Here is a 19,049-nt window from a genome sequence, read left to right as displayed (position 1 = left end):
TTCTGATATTGGAAAAAAATATTTCACTCTTTATACTCCGTGACTAGATATTTAAGTTGAACTGAAACTAATAAATATTTTCATTTTTGATCAATTTATTATTTTCTCAGTTTATCTTTGATAAACGTAGAAAAAAAAGTCTTAAACCTTCTTTTGCCAGTAAAATAAAAATGAACTTTAAATCGAGGTCTTCCACCCTTGCTGAGGAAACTTAAATTTTGGCCTCAGAAAAAAGCTTTTAAGAAGTAAGAACTTTCATGTTCAATATTAAAGGTTAAAAGATTTAAATTGGTTATACAGAGAAAGCAGCAAATCCCTTTATTGGAGATGCTGCAACCAAAGAATGGTTGGAGTTTTGATTCATAAATTATTTAAATGACTAATTGTTTGTTTAAATCATTGCAGGTTTGCTTTTGTCATTCGATTAATGGACTTATTGTTGTAGTGTCATAGAAGAAATATTGACAGTGCTTAACACGAATGGCACTCAGTGATTTGAGGCAAAACCTCTGGCCATTTAGATTTACAGGATTACAATATCAGATCAATAATTTTTGAGACAGTCTGATTAGTCATCTGTATACACAGACCCCTGCAGTGCAGTTAGTTTTTATGTCACAGTTAACATCATATAAAATGCAGTAAACCTACAAAAAACTGAATCCCATTACTATTATATCCACTTTAACAAGTGCACCATTTCTCCGAGGTACAAAGTGTAGTTTTAAAAGGTACTTGGCAGTTAGGTTGTTGAATCTTGGAAAACTTGCCACTGGTCCTCTGTGGATTCAGGCTGCCTCGGTCGCTTCTTTCCCTTCATGTACTTCCAGACTGACTCCATGATCTTGGAATCAGGCTACTTTGGGGCCCAGACCATCTGCTCTGCTGCAGGACTACTCATTCTTTCTGTGGCTGAAGATAGATCTTTGTGAGTCTGGCAGTATGTTTGACGTTACTGTCCTTCTGCAGAATGAATTTGGAACCAGACGGCTGCCTCACAGATAACATTGCATTATAGATGGACGCCTAAAACATCTAAAGTGTCTAAAAACTTTGCTCAGTACTGAGCAAAGTACTCAGTGCTGAGTACAATTTGGTTTTTAAACACAAAAAAACAAATTTAAAATAAGACACAATTAAAACTTCCAAAAGAAAAGAAACCATTTATTACATTCTTAAAACCACATATAATGTATCCCATTGGACAACAATATATATCGAGCTGTGTGACTCAGTTACTCTTGGACTAGTAATATACCTCTTGTACATTTTGTCATACAGGGAAAGAGAAGGGAGACAAATTATGTTTTGTTTGTACTTTTCCTAATCTTTCTTCAATTAAAAAAAATAGATCACTGACTTTACAAGACAAAAGTGGAGACACATAAAGCAAAAATGTGGATAAAAGACTGACAAATAAATGAAAATCACAGCAAAAGAAACATGAAACCCCAATTATGAAATTCATCTTTAACTCTTAACTGATTTATTTTTCAAAATTCCTATGCATCTTAAATTTAATGTTACAATATCAGGACAAGCATGAAGGGCTTTGACACTTTGTGAGTAACATTCACAAAAATAGAACTTGACGTCCACAGTGATTATGGTTATGGGTCTCATCTTGGGTGCAAAGGTGTGAGGAGCACAAGGCTAAAAGACGACACTGGTAATAAAGGGACGAGAGATCGCAGCTAGCTCCCTGAGCAGCAGGCAGCAGGTCCTCAGACTCTGCTCAAGAACTTCACAGCACCCCGAGTAAGACATTATCTTCATCTCAATGCCATAACAGCCTTCAGAAATTGTATCATTTATGTACATGAAAGACATAAATGGCTGTGGGTGACTTTGTGGGACAGATATGGAAGAAGAAATAAAAAAAGAGCAAAACGGATCGACTGAAGTCTTACTGGCACTGAAGCCCAACTCAGGGGGGCAGCTGGTAGCTCTGTCTGGCCTTTAGACTAGTGTCCAGTGACAAAGAGGAAAGTATAAGTGCCTGGTATTCAGAAAGGTGTTGGGTTTGGGAATAAAGGAGGGAGAAAAACAGCAAATGTACAAAATAATACAGTTGCACCAACCAGCAAGGAAGGTTTATGATACATATTACGGACCATCGTCATCCCAGCGTTTAACCGACTGAAACAATTAAGAGTGAAAGACATTTATACTACACCTATTGTACTGGCTGCTGGTTAGAAACAGGTGGGGGGGGGACCTTGTGTGTCCCCTTTTATCATATAGTTCTTGAAGTCATCTTTTGCCTTGATTTCTCTTTTCCTTAGTGTCCAGTTTGTCCTCTTGTCTCTTTAGGCAGGGGAGGAGGGTGAGGAGGTTGGGCAGCAACAGTGCAGACTGAAAGCTGACGGTTTAAGTGGAAGGCAATGTTTTGTTTTTGTTTTTTTTGCCTTTTTTGTTTGAGCATACTGCCTCCCCTGCTGTCGCATCTGCAACAAGTGTCCACCCCGTCGCTTGCGTGACGGCCGTGCCTTAGCCGGTCGGGGGCAAGAGGGGGTTGTTGCCATGGAAACCTGAGAGTACTTGTCAAGAGAGGAAAAAAAATCGTCCAGAAAAAAAATAGAAATAAAAAATGGAGTCCTAATATCAGCTTTCCTCGCATATCCTATCATCTTTTATCCTTCCTTTTGCATCTTACTATCCACTCTTCTCTCCCTTTCGCTCTGAACAGAACTCACACATGCCAACTCTCTCCATATACTTATATAGTCATCTATTTACATTCTTATTTAAAATATTTGTTTATAAATGTGTATATAAATTAAACATAATTTCATCTTGTCCTGTCTTTAAGTGGCATTTACAAGGAAAGGGGTGTGTGGGACTGAGGTTTCTCATTGCATTACAAGAGCCTACAAAAAAGGCAGCACCGATCACTGTCTAAATGTGTGTGAAACTGGTGCTTAGCTGATTAATGAGCTCAGCCTAAGCCGTGAGTCATGTCATATGTGTGTTGCTTCTTATATCAGAGAAAACTCTGACTCATGATCTTGGTCCCTAAGTGACGGTCAGTACGAGGATATTGTCGGTATGTGTACGCATGCGTACCATACTGAGATGCATGAATATATGGAGGAATATCGGCTGAGAGCTGAATTAATAGTGAGACCTGTCAATTAACACAACTTATTCTAATATGCGTCTGTCTCAAGAGTGGTGGGGTTGTACATTCACTGTTGTTAGGTTCTCGCATGTGCACTGGTGCTTATTGATGAGGTACATTCATAACTGGTTGGGTGATCCACAGTGGATCAGATGTTAAACAAGTGTTGGAGCATGGCGCTTATACATGCTAAGTGGGCTGCTGTGATATTACTACGATGCCCACACACTTTGTCGTTAATGCTACAATATGCAAAGGACCATGAGCATGTGTGGTCTGTAGTGTAAGGTGCTTTTGCCTGCTGGGAAAATGGAGGACTACTTTGGGATCATGGGAGATGGAATATTTAAAGTCCTGGATTGTCTCTTTACTGCTGGTTGTTGAGCTTCAACATCTCTATCCTTCTCTGTCTCTCCTTTTGCTTCCCTACCGCTTAATACACTCTCTCCATCCCTCTGGTTTGTCTATCTGTCTGTCTAGCTGTTAGTGGAGTCCGGCAGAGACATCTCGCTACCAAACACTTCCCGGTACAGTGGTGGGAAACTGTAAGCGGTCTCTGGGTGGACCAGACGGAAAAACTCCAGTTTGTCAATGTGTAGGTTGCAGATAGACTTCATGATGGGCAGCTTGGACAACATCTGTGAGGAGAGAAGATACACAAAGGTAAACAACCTGGTTGTTTTCCTGGTTGCCGATGAGGAATATCGGCTGAGAGCATGTGTAACTACGTGTTGAAAAAGAGTCGTGACTGTTTGTGTTTACCTTGTCCAGTTTCTCGTCAGAAGCACCGCTCTTATGTAGACTGTGCTGCAGAGCCAGGTAGACCTTCTCCTGGAGTTTCTGAACCTTCTGGCCTTCTGTCAGCCAGGGTCGAGCTGCAGAAAGACATTAAACCCTTAATGTAAAGTATTCCCAGTTTATTTCTCTTAAATGGCCTCATGCTGTTTTACAAAATATATTCTGTGTAAGCTCCTGACTGAAACAATAAAACAACATTTTGAATAGTCTGTTGCTTTTACAGCTATATTATTCAAATAAATGGAAATATTAGATGTCAACACATACTCCACAAATGTTTTTTTTACCAAGGCTAAAACAGTGTTGACTGTGCTGACTGTTTTGCAGCATAATGTGCACTTCTTCTTAAACATATCATGTTTTTGACTGTGTGTGCGTAAGCGGGAAACAGAAGCAGAAGAAAGACAGTCACCAGGGGATAGAAGGACGGCGGCGCTGAACAGGGCCATCTCCTCGTCCGACAGCTGCAGACGGCAGAGTCCTTTTCCCAGGTCAAACACGGCACTGACCAGGTCGTCACAACCTGCACAAGCACACACAAAAATAATAACTTAATAACTTTAACAGTGCCACTAAATGAAATAACAAAACCAAGAGAAAACCAGGAGGACTCGTGATGTAAAAGGACTGACAAGGACCTCTGTCTCTGCCTACTCTAAAAATGCCATTACAGGTCAGATTAAATTACCAGATTTTCTTTTGGCCATTACTGTCCGTCTGACCGTTCAGAAGTCACAGGATCCAAATGTTTAAATTAATTCATTTAAAAAATGTCACTGTATTGGCTGAAATAAATGTTCTTTCATGACACAATTTGGGAAATATTTCTAAAAATGTGTTTACTGTGCTGCCTACTGCTGTGTTTGATTGATGCTGTTTGTTTTCAGTTCTCTCATTAGAGTGCACTGTTGCAGAGCTTTAGTGATACTGAAGAGGCAAAAAGCCTCTTCAAGGCCTGTTGTTTCTTTATGAAACAGCTGTTGACTTGATAGAAAGTGAGACGTCTGTCTTGTAGTGTAGGGACAATTATTACAGTCATGTCATTAAAAATAATGAATTGTGTTGGTCAATGCAGAGGGGTATTTGTAAGCTGTCAGTAGAGGAGCCCTGCCATTTTTGAATGCAGTAATAGTGATTATTGCGCAATGCATGTACAATGCACAACATTTTCCTGCTTACATAAGAAACTTAAGATGCTTGAGAGTGTGTGTGAATTATCTGAATGTTTAAAACCTTACACAACTACATTCCCATCTGATCCTCACCGAGTGCTTTGAAGAACTGAGCCGAGGCAAACTTCCCATTGAAGAAAATGGTGCTGTTGTTGCTGTTGAAGGCTCGGCACATACGTATGAGCAGCACCTCCAGGCAGCCTAGAAGGGTAATATGAATGATTTAAAAAATAGGGCAAAGGTAGAAGGTAGGAGACAAAAAAAAAAAGGAACTACAGTTAGCAAGTTTCAGACTTTGTTTACTTTCAAATAATTAACTGTAAATTGAGTATTCAAGCATTTTAGAGTGTGAACTGACCTGCTTTCAGCAATATAATCTGGTCATTCTGGCACAGGTCCATGAAGCCCGCAATGCGTTTGGCAAACTCCACTACATACTGGATGGCGTTGGTGATGTGATGTGCACACTGCTGCCACATCCACTCAGCTGACTGAAAAAGAGTCACAAAAGGAGATGTGAGTATTACAAGTCTGTCACTTTCACTATGTCCCGCATCAAAGATGTTGATCAATTTCCTGCATTTCTGCATTTTATTACTGTATTTTATTTCTTAAACTGCACTGCAACTTTTTTTCTATTTTTAGCTTGTTTAATGTTTTAATGACTGTTTTTAATGTTTCGATCAATGTTCTTAATTGTTTTTAAATTTGCTTTTCCTTTGCCTGATGTTTTGATGCTTTTAATGGTTTTATATGAAGCACTTTGAATTGCCTTGTTGTTGAAATGTGCTATACAAATAAACTTGCCTTAATACCTTTCTCAAAATCTCACCATTTGTATTACAATTAAATGATAAAGGGTGCTATTTCTTTGGAAAATTACAGAATTCTGACTTCTATTCTGTCACTGAAAAGAAATATAAACAGTACTAGCTAATAATACATTCATTAGCCTCAGCTTTTATTGTGTTATAGTAATAATACAGGTCCAATGGAAATACTATGAATGCATGTGATTCACTATATTTTTCTTCTTATCTGCAAATCCAATGAAAAGACAGAAAACAGAAGTCTGTCGTGTTTGCGGGATCGACATAAATCAAACCTCCGTGTCCATGTTCAATGTTCAATGGTAAAGAAGGAACATGAGGAAATCACTGAGGGATATTGTGCTTTGACTGCACTAACAATACTTATTTATAGGATCGATTCATTGTTCGTTTTGGTCTTTTCATGTGGATTTGTTGACGAGAAGAAAAATATGTATTATCACCAGTTCACACCTTTGAGGACTGCATTACATACCTTGTTCTGAAAAGCTCGTGTTTCCTCAGACGTGTACTGTACCCAGGTGAATCTCTTCATGTCCTCAGCGCTGTACTGACATGTTTCCAAGTGAGACTTGACAATACTCTGAGTGATGCGCTCTGTTAAAAAAAAGATGTACACACAAACTTCAGCATCGTCTCACTGGTTATTTGTGGCTGGCTTGTGTTTGGACAGACAGAGAGGGTGTAGCAGAGGCTCAGTGTACAACAGCGGTATTGTTTATGTATCCACACATCATGGCAGTGTGACCATGAATGACTCCATGCTTTGCACGGCTCCGCTGCAGGTTTACCACTGACAAGAGGGACTGCTTATGGCTCATTTTCTCATCCTATTGCCACAGCTGTTAGAATTTTGTTTCCCACCTCCTGCACTTATTATCCACCAGTCACAATATTTACTCAATGCTTCTTTTGAAAAGTCTCCAGAGGCCCATTCAAGGCCTGCAGTTAGTTGTTTCCATGAACCATAAAATAAAATAGAAATTTAGTCTTCCCCAAGGTCTCCAGTGACACCTCTGTAAAATCCATTTGCCACATAACCATATAAATACCACTACACCACCATCCATTTCTGTGTCCCTGTTTCTTTTGAGAGATGATCTCATACTTTACATCTTCCAACCATTTAATAATGTTTATTTCCTGCTTGTTTGCTCATTTAATCTACACTATTCCTTGTCCTGTTTTGCTGTTCTATCTGCCATATATTCTGTTTGAGTTAACTTGTTCATAAGAAATACTTTCATCTTTATCATTTATTGAATCAGTTGCTCTCATTAGATTATTTTTTTCATTGTTCAAACTTTTTGCCTTTTTCCATGGAAGCATTGCTAAAAACTTACTATAAAATGTTCAAATAAGAGCCTACACTACATTTTGACATCATTACATCTAACTGTAAAACATAGTCATGAAATAGTCCCCACTTCACTGCTCTGATTTTATCTTTTGATCAGAAACATTTGTATTTCTCAATTACTCAAAAATGATAATTGATTCTGCTTTTATTTACTTTCTTGACTAAACTATTGTTATTAAAAACTGAAAACTTAGAGCAAATGTTCCACAATAAAAGAGCTCCTAAGAGTTATTTAATGTGACACAGTTGGAAGAGGTATTAACTTTGCATGAAGACCATGTCGCAGGAAATTAACATGAAAGACCGGAGTAACTGGCTTTCTCTTTATTCGAGTACATCAAGGCACCAACCGATATTTCGTCTTGTACACTATGTGACAATCTCTTTGTTTGAGTAATAGGAGAATAGCTACAATTTATTTGCTGTTTATTATTTTCAGTACTCACCCAGGTCTGTTATTGAGCAGTCATCAGGCAGGTGATCCAGCAGTGCATATGTGTGTCCCAGCAGTGGATGCGTGTGAGAGTGTGTATGCAGGAGCTGGATCCCTTTGGTGTCTGCTGTGTCCAGTATAGTCTGCTGTGGGGAATTCTGATTGGACAAGGATGAGGAGGTGGAGGAAGAGGACGATGAGTTGGAGGTGTTCCCGGTGCTGGCTCCTCCGCCTCCGAGCAGCTCCAGGCTACAGTACTCGCTGGCCTCCTCGGGGGTCAACGGCAGGTCAAACAGGTCCGGCAACGCTGCGATGTCGTCCAGATCGCTGAGGGTGGAGCTGGAGCCGCCGCTGCTGTAGGACCGGCTCAGACCCTCCTCACCGTCTTCGGCACCGCCGCCACAGACTCCATCCTCCCTGGGTAAAGACAGAGTGGTAGAGCCTCCGCCTCCGGAGCCCGCGCACTCCTGGGACTTCTGATGCTTTTGAACCTCAGCATAGAGGCTGTCACGCTGCTTCTTTGACATGCGGCCAAATTTCACAGCTGCAGAGAAAATACATTTTAGTCAGAAAACAAACTCATCTTACAGGTAACTGCTTGCCTCATAGCTGGGTTAAATTACCCTAAATATATGTTGTGGTATGTTGTCACATTAATCTTGATTACAAAAACAAAATTTTTACTTTACTGCAGAGCCCTTACATATTGCAATTTCTCTGTGGCCAAACAAAAGTTTTACATCTGTTTTGCTGAAGCTGTTCCCTTCAATCAAATTGTAAGATATAATATATATATATATATTGTAAGTACTGTATATTCAGTTTGAATAATGACAGTTCATCACCTCTTCAGTCTACATATTTATTTTCTCTCTGCAGCCTACAGAAGATAGCAACAAGTGGAACGCTCTCCTACAAAAGCTGATGTGGAACATTGCTGCAGAGAGCACATGCATCAGTAAAAAATAAAAAACATACTTCCCTTATGTAAGTGGAAGTCTCAGTTTAACAAAATCAGTTGTTGTGCAAGTCATGGTTACAGGAAGTGTGTCGGGAGGCATGTTTTGTGTGTGTGTGTGTTTACCATCTCGGCTCATTCCTAAAGCTAGACACTTCTGCAGGCGGCAGTGCTGGCAGCGGTTGCGGTTAGTTCGGTCAATCAGGCAGTTCCTCTGGCGGGAACACGAGTACATGGCGTTGTTCTGCTGACTGCGGCGGAAGAAACCCTAAACATACGCACACAAACACATACAAACACAGTAAATCATAGGCAAACTTCAGATTGTTTCAACTTAACTTTGGTATTTTACTGCGTTTCCTCCTCACCTTGCAGCCTTCACATGTGATGACTCCATAGTGGATTCCTGAGGACTTGTCCCCACAGATCTTACAAGGGATGACCTCGATCTGAGCTGCAGGACAAAAACCCACACAGACAATAGAGGTCAGAAGACTGCTGACACAACACTGAGTAACACAATACATTTATTCAAACAAAACACAGTTACACAGAAGCCGGTAGTTGGCATACATCATAGATTCAGCGATAATCAGTATAAAATGCTGTTTTACACTGACTATTGTTTTTGTAAATGATTTTCCCCAAGAATAATATTTATGAGAAGCTTCAAACAGACACCTGCAGTTCATACAGCACTACAACTGTTAATGATTCACTTATCACTGCTGATTCTGGTGATTGCTTGATTTTTATCTTTCTCAATTTGAATGCTGGCGTATTCGTCTTTGGTATCTCTGATTAATACCATGAACATTAATACCCTCCATTTATCTGACGAATGATACAGAAAACTATATATTTAAATATGACAAGATCACTGATTTTCCCTTTTGTTATATATCAGTTTTAAGAGCGAGATGTAACAGATCGTCTTCCTGCTTTTTCTTTTACCCCAAAATTCTATCAGCTTATTACAATTGAATCTGCAGCTTCTCCATCACATTAATAGAATCCAGCCATATTTCAGGCACAATTTTTGTCTCTCTCTTTTGCCCATTTATGTCACATATCGTGCTTTCTCCATCTGTTAGCCTTAGCCAAAATTAGGTCCTTTGTATCTTTGTAGACCTTGAGAAGGTCACCAATGCTTTTATTTTGTCAAAGTAAGAAGGCAGTGACTCTGTATACTTTGAGCTCTAGTAGAAGGCCATCTCCTGCCTCCAGCTAGAACCATTTTCTATTTCACTGAGTTGTTACATTACTAATAGCCTTGCCTGTCTTCTCCAGGGAGCCCTTGAGTTTCAGATTTGAATTTAAGATTTTACTCACGATGTCATAAGGTACTTTAGTTGTACTTTATGTCAGTCAGTTGAGTGTGAGTAAACTTTGTAAGCCTGAGGTCAGTCCTGCTGGTGGAAACATGTTTCATTACCAGGGGTGTGTGTGTATTTAAAACTTCTTTGTAAAAGTAATGACTTTATTGTTAAGGCTTTTAACATAATCCTTTTCTATAATTTTATATAGTTTGTTTGTTTGAAAAAAAAAATGGCTAGAGTGACATATAAGATGTAACAATGTTGCATAAGTGATATGTTATTTTACTTTTGTTGTTGATTGGAACAACCCTGAGAGAAACTAGCACACAACAATACAGGAGAAGAGAACTTGCCCTGAAGTGTGTTTGTCTGGACCCTGCATGTGGCCCCCATGAGGGAACAGAGTACAAGAGCAGATAGAGAATCACATGACACAAACACAAAGACTCCTTCTCTCTTGGTCTCTCTCTTTTGTAAAGAAAAAACACAACAACAACAACAACAACTATACCATGAGATCGTTGGTGGCTAAACTTGCTGTCTGTACAATCCCAGATGGATTCACAAATGTTGTACCAGGAGGAAGGGCGACCTGTGGAAAACCACTTAGGGATTGAGGAGGAATTGTTCCTCTCTTAGGTACTGGAAAGCACAACTTTCCACTTCTTTTTCTGTTTAATGCCACAGTCGGCTGTCTTTCCTCTAAAACTGTTGACTAAAATACTCCAACTGATCAGGGCAGCTGCAGGCATGCAATGGAAAAAACATCTCTCCCCTCCTTCTCCCTCCCTCCCTCCCTCCCTGCCTTCCTCTCTTTCTCTCAGGTTCCCCTCCGCCCCTCCCTCATCTCTCTCGATTATATAACTTGTCTGTGAGCATTCCTCACAACACTCATTCAGCAGGCTCACTCTAGCAACACTGACACTCCGCCCACCTCACGCACTCTCTTTCCCACTGGCAAAACGGTGTTCACAGCCTCCTTGGTATTGGCCGAGTCATTAGTCACTCAGGTGCTGTAGCCTGTCAGCCCATGTGGACATTCTGTCCTACTGACACACTTTCCCACTGCAGGGGGAGAGGGAGGAGGGAGGCAAGCCAGTCCCAGCTCTCTCCAGACCAGTTTTAAGGTGGAGCTGAACAACACTCAGACTTCCTCATAAAACATTTCCCTGAAGGCTTGTAGCTTGCTTTAGAAAATTAGCTGTTATATAACAGCAAAATTAGACAAGAGGCAACTAGAAAAACTGCACTCAGCAGTTCAGCTAATACACAACACAGATATTAAACTGATTTCCTATCAGTCTATTTCTATACGGACTAATTGAAGCTTCACTGTGCCAATTTATGAACAAGAAACCACATTTAATATAACTGTAACTGCCCTTACTATACCCGGATGCAGTCCACTTAAAACCACATACCCTGAACTTGAATGTTAGCAATTCATCCCCCACCCCTTTCTACGGTCTTTGACATTGAGCTTCTGCTTCAACCCGTTCTATTCTCGTCCTGTGCTGGGAGCCAGAATTACACAGATGCCCGGCCAGCCACCCCTGTTGCTACAACCACACATACATACTTTCTCACTCCTCTTCTCTGACTCTCTGCGGATGTCCAAGCACAACCAGAGGCGGGAACAGATGTAATGATACCTTATATGACTGTCTCCTCTGTATAAATGAAAAACAACAATGCAATTAAACTAATTACCCACATACAAATAATTAATAAGTGCAGAAAATTACCACGGGTGCTTTGAAGATGATGCAGTGGAGAAAAAAAATTTGTTTGCATCGAGCAGGTATTTTAACCGCTGATTACTTTTATCCAATTATTTTCTGTTTAATTGTTTGCTCTAAAAATACTAGAGAATTGTGAAAATGCCCACCTCACATTTAAACCTTTTGCCAATAGTCCCATTGTATTTACTATCATAAAAGACTAAGAAAACCCCCATCAATGCATATTTGAGAAGCTGGGACCAGTCTATTACCTGCATACTTGCTCAAAAAGTGACTTAAAATAGTTTTATGATTTAACTGATTTATCTGTACAGAAATACCACTGTTGTTAGCTAAACACACAATGAAAATTCAATGCTGATAGAGATACAACAGCAGTAGATAAACTAACATTTAAACAACATTGACCTTTGACCCTGAATATCATTATTGACCTGTGCTAAAACACCCGTCTGACACCTCTGACCTTTTGTTCCCCTGAGAGAACCTGCATTCCAAAAAGATCAGTGCTTTTCACCCACATAATGCATGAGGACTTCCTGTAGCTCTTCACATTTATCACCCAATGACACATTAACTAAAGCACTAAAAGCTTGAAATGCAGTAAATGAAGAGAAATGATGCAAACGGCAAACAAAGAGTGATGTTTGAGTACAGCAGGTGTTTTAATTCGAGGCAGAGCACACCTAAACCTTTTTTTTTTTTTTTTTTTTTTCTAAAAGGAAATAGGGAACAGCAGCTTTAACGGTTCAGACAGACACGTTGGCCTCTGATTGTTTATCAGCCAGCTAAATGTGTAACCTTGTTATCTTTACAAAGGCTAATTCCGTAGGGGTGGGGTAAGGAGAGGCACAAAAAAAAAAATAAAAAAAAAAATCGCTGACTTTGTGCTTCCCACAGTTCACTTCTCTGTATCTAATCAGGAATAAACAGCCAATAGTTCTCCTGCAGGATTCTCTGTCTAGTGTGTCAAGCAGCCAGTATGTCAGTGTGTCAATAGCATAACAGAAGAATTTTGACCATCCACATATTCACCTGTGTACTTTTAAGTGCAAACACGCAAACATACACAGGGGCCACCTCCCCATTATATAACCTTAAAACCTGCCATAGTACAAGTACAGGTGGTTTTTGTTTGCTTATTAATAAAGGATACAATAACATGAAGAATGCTGGCTACACTCCAGCAACAGAGTGGCACAGGGCTTTAATTTTTTTTCACCTACTCATTAGAATGACTGACAGGATGGAAAAACACAATCAACAGTAGGTGGGGACCTTGTGCTGCAGCTCTCTATATATTAGAAACACTAAAGCCCTTGTTGTGTCATGCCTCATAGCAGGAAGTCAGCTTAGTGTTGCACAGATCTGTATCACAACAAACCACTCTGGTTTTCCTTTTTGCTTTGTGCTTTTGAAATCATGTTAAATATGGGAATGTTTACCAGATTGTTTTGTTTCCATAAAAATTATACTTTACTCTCCAAGAATGATATCGAACAGAACAAAAGTGTGGAGACACAATGTATGCAAATTGCAGGCTGTCTGTCTGGCTAGTGGTGAATTTAATGGACTCTATTTTAAAAGATGCAAATACCAGTGGAGGCCAAACTGAGGCCCACAGACAGGAGATTAGAACAGAGCTAAGAAATTCATAGGCTTTTTTTTTACTGAGTGTCAGCGTGTCTACATGTAGAAACTAAATGCTATACATTTTGTAGAAATGCACTCAAACCAGAGGAAGTGTAAGAGGTCCAGGCGTAACACCAGGCCTCTAAAAGTCTGTCGGCATGCCAGAACTGCTGGAATGACTTTACAGTTTGGACTAAATGTGTAAACATACTCAAGCTGGGATAAAAAAAAAACTGCTGATGTGCTTTTCCAGTGAGAAAACGACAGGTTGTGTGACTAACATACATTTTCAGTGCAGCTGGCTAAGAAAGGGCTGTAGTTTGTTTACATTTAGATTTCCTGCCAGAAAGGGAACATCCCTCCACCAGAGGCCCCCATGCCTTTTTTCTCCCCCTTTCTCTCCCCCCCCCCCCCTTTAAAGTGAAAAAAACCCCTCAATTTTCTTCCTCCCCTGTCAAAATAACAAAACTACTGGAAGGTAATCTCCTGTCCTGCACAACTAAAGTTTATAATGTTGGTCTATGTCAGGGCAACCCCCGCCCCCTAAATGCAACACAAGAGCACAACCAAGCATTAGTAAATGGTAAATTTAAAATGAAATCTGTAAATGTAGAGCCAAATTGGTGCATGTAGATCATTTTCAATTAATATTTTGAAACTTGACAATAACTATGTTGTGGATGTCATAAATGCACAAAAATGAATGTATTTTTCACAGTATTAAAATATATCTCAAATTAATGTGTTTGTACTATTGGACATTTGAGGCTTTTCAAATGTACGTGTAATTATATCTAACCATCTAGTACAAGCAGCATCCCTTGATCATAATAATTGTCTCCACCACTGGCCACGTTCAAATTCAGCCCCTATCAGGGAGCGAAACATTGAAGGCCACTGTCACGTTGAAGGCCACCGTCTCTGTAATGGCACATGGTGCTGCACGTCCGGCGGCACGACTCTTCCCTCAGCCACACCACCTCCCTCCGCTCTGAACGCTGTATAATGTTCGGTGACATAACTAGGTCAGTGGAACAGCCGGGTCCCTCTCCCTCTGTACACTCACACAGTCGGCCATGCTGGCACAGCCATCACATCACAACAACATCACAACTCCACCAGCGCTGCTCACACTCATCTTGTAAAGTCAACTGTGAAAATAAACACTTTGCAAACATCTCAAAGACTGTTTTGATTTCCCCAAAATATAAAATATTGCCAAATCAGATGATCATGTATAAATAAATACCAAAATAAATTATTTATTTAGTATAATTATTATGAACGAATGGGTATAAATTGTAAAATATTCACTGTGCACGTTTTTAGTTTAACTGGTCAGACACCTCAGAAACTCAAGTAACATCTAGATTACATAATTCTAGTTCTGGTTAACAACAACCTCCTCTCACGCCCCTCCTTCTCGTCGTTGCATAACTATTAACATGGATGCCCTGGCAAAATTTACAGGACTCAGGTGAGACGTGACTCACATTTCTTCAAAAACGGGCACATTTGGCACCGCTATGAATTCTAATGCGTAATTACGCATGTGTGCAGTTGAAGCCTTGGTCTGATGTTATCATGAGCAGATATTAAAGTTGAAGAAAAACTGAATTTATCCAGTTAATACTAAAGATTGGAAACCATGCTTCCAGTTCTCTACCCTTTGCATGTTGATCTTCAGCGTTCAGCATGCAGCCTCGGGCTCAGTGGAGCTATAATCCAGTCATGAGGGATTATTACGGACTGGGAGGAAAACAGGCGCACTCAAATCCTTGTGCGCACACATGTGGCTGTACCAGCACGTACAGAACCACATTTTGGTCTTTACCAAATTCCGCTAAACACAGAGATTCATCGTGACATTAAAATCAACCTACCTCTCATTTTGTTGTATTCTTTTTCTCCGCAGGACGATGAAGACTCGGCTACATGGGATTATTGTAGGTGACAGAATAGAGGCGAATAAAGCGCTGGAGCCGGAGTGAACTGGCTCTGTAAATATTAACTCCGTCCCAGCTGCAGTCAGCTTTCGTCACGCACTGCCAAAAAAAAGAAAACCGAAAACTACCCCGAAACTCTTCTTGTTTATCGCTCGATGAAGTCCGAAAAAAATAAAAGAGTGCAGGAAGTCGCTTTAGTTCGCATCGTAACCGTTTCGGCGCTCTACTGGAAAGGTTTGGTCCAACTTTTTTTGACAGAATAGTCCCACGATGGAAGAGAGGTGTTCGGACCCCCCCCTCTGCTCTGTGACTCTCCGCCTGCTTTCCTCTCAGTCTACCCTGCTAACCTACTTTCTCCAAGCGTGGACTCTCACATGATCTCACTGCCGACAGCTCCTCTCGCAGCGCTCGCGGGGGCGCGCAGACGGGAGCGAGTTTAAGGTGGCATGGCAAGTATCTGACGAGTGCTCAGTTTTTCCTCACAGCAGTGATATTGCGAGAAATAAAATTAAAAAAAAAAAAAAAAAACACCATTCAGAGGGCAATAAGGATTAAATTAAACCCACAATCATTAGTGATTTAAAGTGCTGTTTTCTCACCTGACCTCATAAAACACCAGGGAGCCCACTGTAACAGCACAGATTGTGGCCTGTAAATTTATGTCATTAAATTGCCTACATGTCTAATCTAGTGTTGCTAAAGTTATCAACAAGCAGCAAGAAGCTAACGTACAGGTTCTCTGTTTACCCGAGAGCTGAAACCTTATTCACTGAATATTGACCAAATTTGCATTAATGGTATTGACCTGGATGACATTATAATATTTGGTTTAAGTGAGCATGCAAAAACCTCAAAGTGTCCCCGTCAGAACTCTCACAGAAGTGTTAGCAGAAAAGCTTGTTTTTTAAGCAATATTGCCAATAATGAACTGTTTCCAGCTCCTCAAATTCTGGTTAATTATATTATTATACTAAACTTTTCCAAGGTTTTAAACTGCAAATTGGTCAACTTCAGGTCTCACAAACTGTTATAAGTATTTTTGACTATTATATAAACTAATCTTTAATTAATAAAGTAATCTGTAGATTAATCAATAAAGGGAAGTAATCATTAACTTTAGCCTTAGCAGAATCCCCTGCTACGGATAAACACATTTTACCACTGACATTGTTTCCTAATAATGCAATCCTTCTCAATTCAAAGTGTGTGTTTATGCTAATATTAATAGTCCTTGTGCTGTTTATGAACATGAGAAAGATTTTAGATTTTAAACTATGAGGACAAAGATCAATATATTTTATGCATTTGAACTAGTGCACTCCAATGAGCGTTGTTCTTCAGTTGTGTTGGTCTGGTTTAGGGAATAATAGGGAAAATATTCCTGGCTGTTTTCCCAGTGATTGCTCACCATCTTTCAATTTATTCTCTGTAGAGCTCTGCAGCGTTTACACCCAGTGATCTCGTAAAGTTTGATTCACAGAGGTCTGGTTAGTGTTTCATGTAAATATTTTTGTACTGGCCATTCGGGGACATATCACAGAAATTCTGCTGTAAACATTGCATGTCATTTAATTATCCCATTTATATTCCAGTACCAGAAAGTCACCCACTCTGTTCTTTTGTTTTGTGCCCTCGTGAGTCGTCTCTTTTGTGCATTTCATACTTGTACAAGGCACATTTACAGCTCATCTTCCCTGCTTTAATCGATTAAAAATGAATAGAAGATTTTCAGATTCTGATGTAAGTGTGTGCTTGTCTGGGACAGTATGTGACTGTTAGTTCTGCTGAGGAGCTGGGTGGGTTCTGGGGATGAGGTGGAGGGGGGTAGTGTTGCCGTAGCGGGTGGCCTTGTGATGCAATGTTCTGGCAGGGGTGTTATGAAACAGCATGAAGGCAGAGATTACTCAAACTAGGTTAGTGGAGCAGCTGAGCACAGAACACCTACAGTCACAGATTCTTTTTTTTGTTTCTCTCTCTCTCTCTCTCTCTCTCTCTCTCTCTCTCTTTCTCTCTCACACACACACACACACACACACACACACACACACACACACACACACACACACACACATCCACACACACACACACACACACACACACACACACATCCACACACATGCACACTCTCTCACACACACACAAAGTACATTCTTTTGTTTTTTCCTCTGCAAACCCTTTTCCTCTGCCGCTTCCTTGTTTTTCTTACATAATCGCTAAATCTTTTTTATTTATACACTTCCTTGTCTCCTTTGTGTCAGCCAAAACTAAACGTATTCAAACAGTGATTTTTTTTAAAATTCATACATGTTAAGATTTTTATGTTTCTTTAGCCTTTTTCTTGCACAGCTTTTCCTCTCGGCAGTTTGTGCCTGATGGTTTTCCCTCTCTTTCGCCCTTTGCACATCTCCTCCAAAGCCCCGCTGTTCTATGTCTCCCTTGACAACGGCAGTGACACTTTGACCTTACCTCTTACGTAACTGCTGTGCAGCTCAGTTAGAAGGCAGAGGAAGTGGAGAGGGAGAGAGAAGGGAAAGAAAGGGAGTGGGAGGAGGGCTTCTGCATGGCTTGTATGTGGCAGACATTTTGTTGTCCAATGATAAAGTAGGAGGTGAGAGAAGAGGCAAGGAAGAAGAAGAGCTTAAACTAGAAAAGCTGGAACAATTTGGAAGGTTGCCAGCAGCTGCATAATGGGATGAGGTAGCAGATGAGGGTGGAGGCTTGCAGAAATGGTACAAAAAAGGATGGATATTTACATTACAGACAGTGTGACAAAAAGCAGATCCACCCAGGGAGGAGAAATAGTCCATCTTTACTTTGAGTCTTCTTTAGCTACAGGTTAAGAGCTTGAATTGCATTTTGCTTCATCAGTAACACTGTGCAGACACATGGATATCATGTATGTAGACAAGCAGTCACATATAGCGTATGTGTTTGGTACGGTGCACATCAGATTTTCAGATTTTCTACCTACTCTGCGCTAGTTGCCGACTCTTTGAATGTCAGGCGAGCAGGCATTTTGCTGTTCCGCAGAAGGTCTTGTTGTTAGGCATGGCATAAGGTTTCTCCTGACTCAGATCAAAGGCAGTGTAGCCTTGTGACTCCCGAGGGTTGAATTTAAAGGCCTCGCTCACATCAAAGAGTCTTTGTAGGGATGAGGGACCGACTGTAACTGATTTGCTGCATATGGTTTCAGTGGGGCCCCATGGCCGATCTCTCTGCCTTTGCAGCATCAATTCCTCACATGCCAGTCTAGTTTCTCTAACGCCATATTGTAAATTATCCGCATGCCATTTTATGTAAAAAGGGGTAATTTAACCTTCATGTTTTATGGGCCGTGTTCACCACTTCTTGTACTTTCATTTCCTAATTTGTACTAATTTGTACATAAGTGCTCAGAGCCACAAAAAGGCTGAAACACCAACATATACATATTTACTGGACTATGGCAGTCAGATTATTTCAGGCTCCTGTCATCCACAGATCTGTAATCCATCACTCCTTTTCCCTCATTCAGTTAATCTCCCTGTTTTTTTCTCTTTGGAGGCCCCACTAATCCCTTTCTCCTCCCTCTCTAAAGCCATGGCTCTGTAATCTGGAGCTGTGAGCTTTGCTGCATCACTAGGTCAGTGTGTCTGATGGAGTACAAGCACTACTCTCTCCTGTCACAATCTGCTCATCTTTCTCCTCTCAACTCCACTTTGCATCCTTGTCCTATTGCCATCTTTTCTATATTTCATT

At 40.4% G+C, this 19,049-nt stretch overlaps 1 protein-coding gene across 1 annotated transcript; it reads right to left on the bottom strand.

Annotated features, from left to right (window-relative positions):
- Window positions 1-1,151: 1,151 nt before the first annotated feature.
- Window positions 1,152-15,704, bottom strand: LOC138202817 (nuclear receptor ROR-beta-like). Its single transcript, XM_069157102.1, has 10 exons — window positions 15,249-15,704; window positions 9,041-9,126; window positions 8,799-8,940; window positions 7,728-8,258; window positions 6,397-6,518; window positions 5,450-5,582; window positions 5,185-5,292; window positions 4,332-4,442; window positions 3,884-3,996; window positions 1,152-3,759 (listed from the first exon to the last, which is right to left on the bottom strand). The coding sequence occupies exons 1-10, from the start codon at window positions 15,253-15,255 to the stop codon at window positions 3,598-3,600; spliced, it is 1,515 nt and encodes a 504-aa protein (XP_069013203.1). The 5' UTR covers window positions 15,256-15,704; the 3' UTR covers window positions 1,152-3,597.
- Window positions 15,705-19,049: the final 3,345 nt, after the last annotated feature.

This window comes from Embiotoca jacksoni, unplaced genomic scaffold, assembly GCF_022577435.1.
Source record: "Embiotoca jacksoni isolate LCO1_2020_lvr unplaced genomic scaffold, fEmbJac1.0.p SCAF_22, whole genome shotgun sequence".
Lineage (NCBI taxonomy): Eukaryota > Metazoa > Chordata > Actinopteri > Embiotocidae > Embiotoca > Embiotoca jacksoni.
The sequence above is the reverse complement of the archived record's forward strand: the minus strand, read 5'-3'. Positions and strand labels throughout refer to the sequence as shown.

Bases quoted from the DNA above. Each gene is read 5' to 3' on its own strand.
- LOC138202817 (XM_069157102.1), bottom strand. The intron at 8,941-9,040 runs GTGAGGAGGAAA...GCGTATGTTTAG, and splicing joins TCACATGTGAAGGCTGCAAG to GGTTTCTTCCGCCGCAGTCA. The intron at 5,583-6,396 runs GTATGTAATGCA...ACTCTTTTTCAG, and splicing joins CACGAGCTTTTCAGAACAAG to TCAGCTGAGTGGATGTGGCA.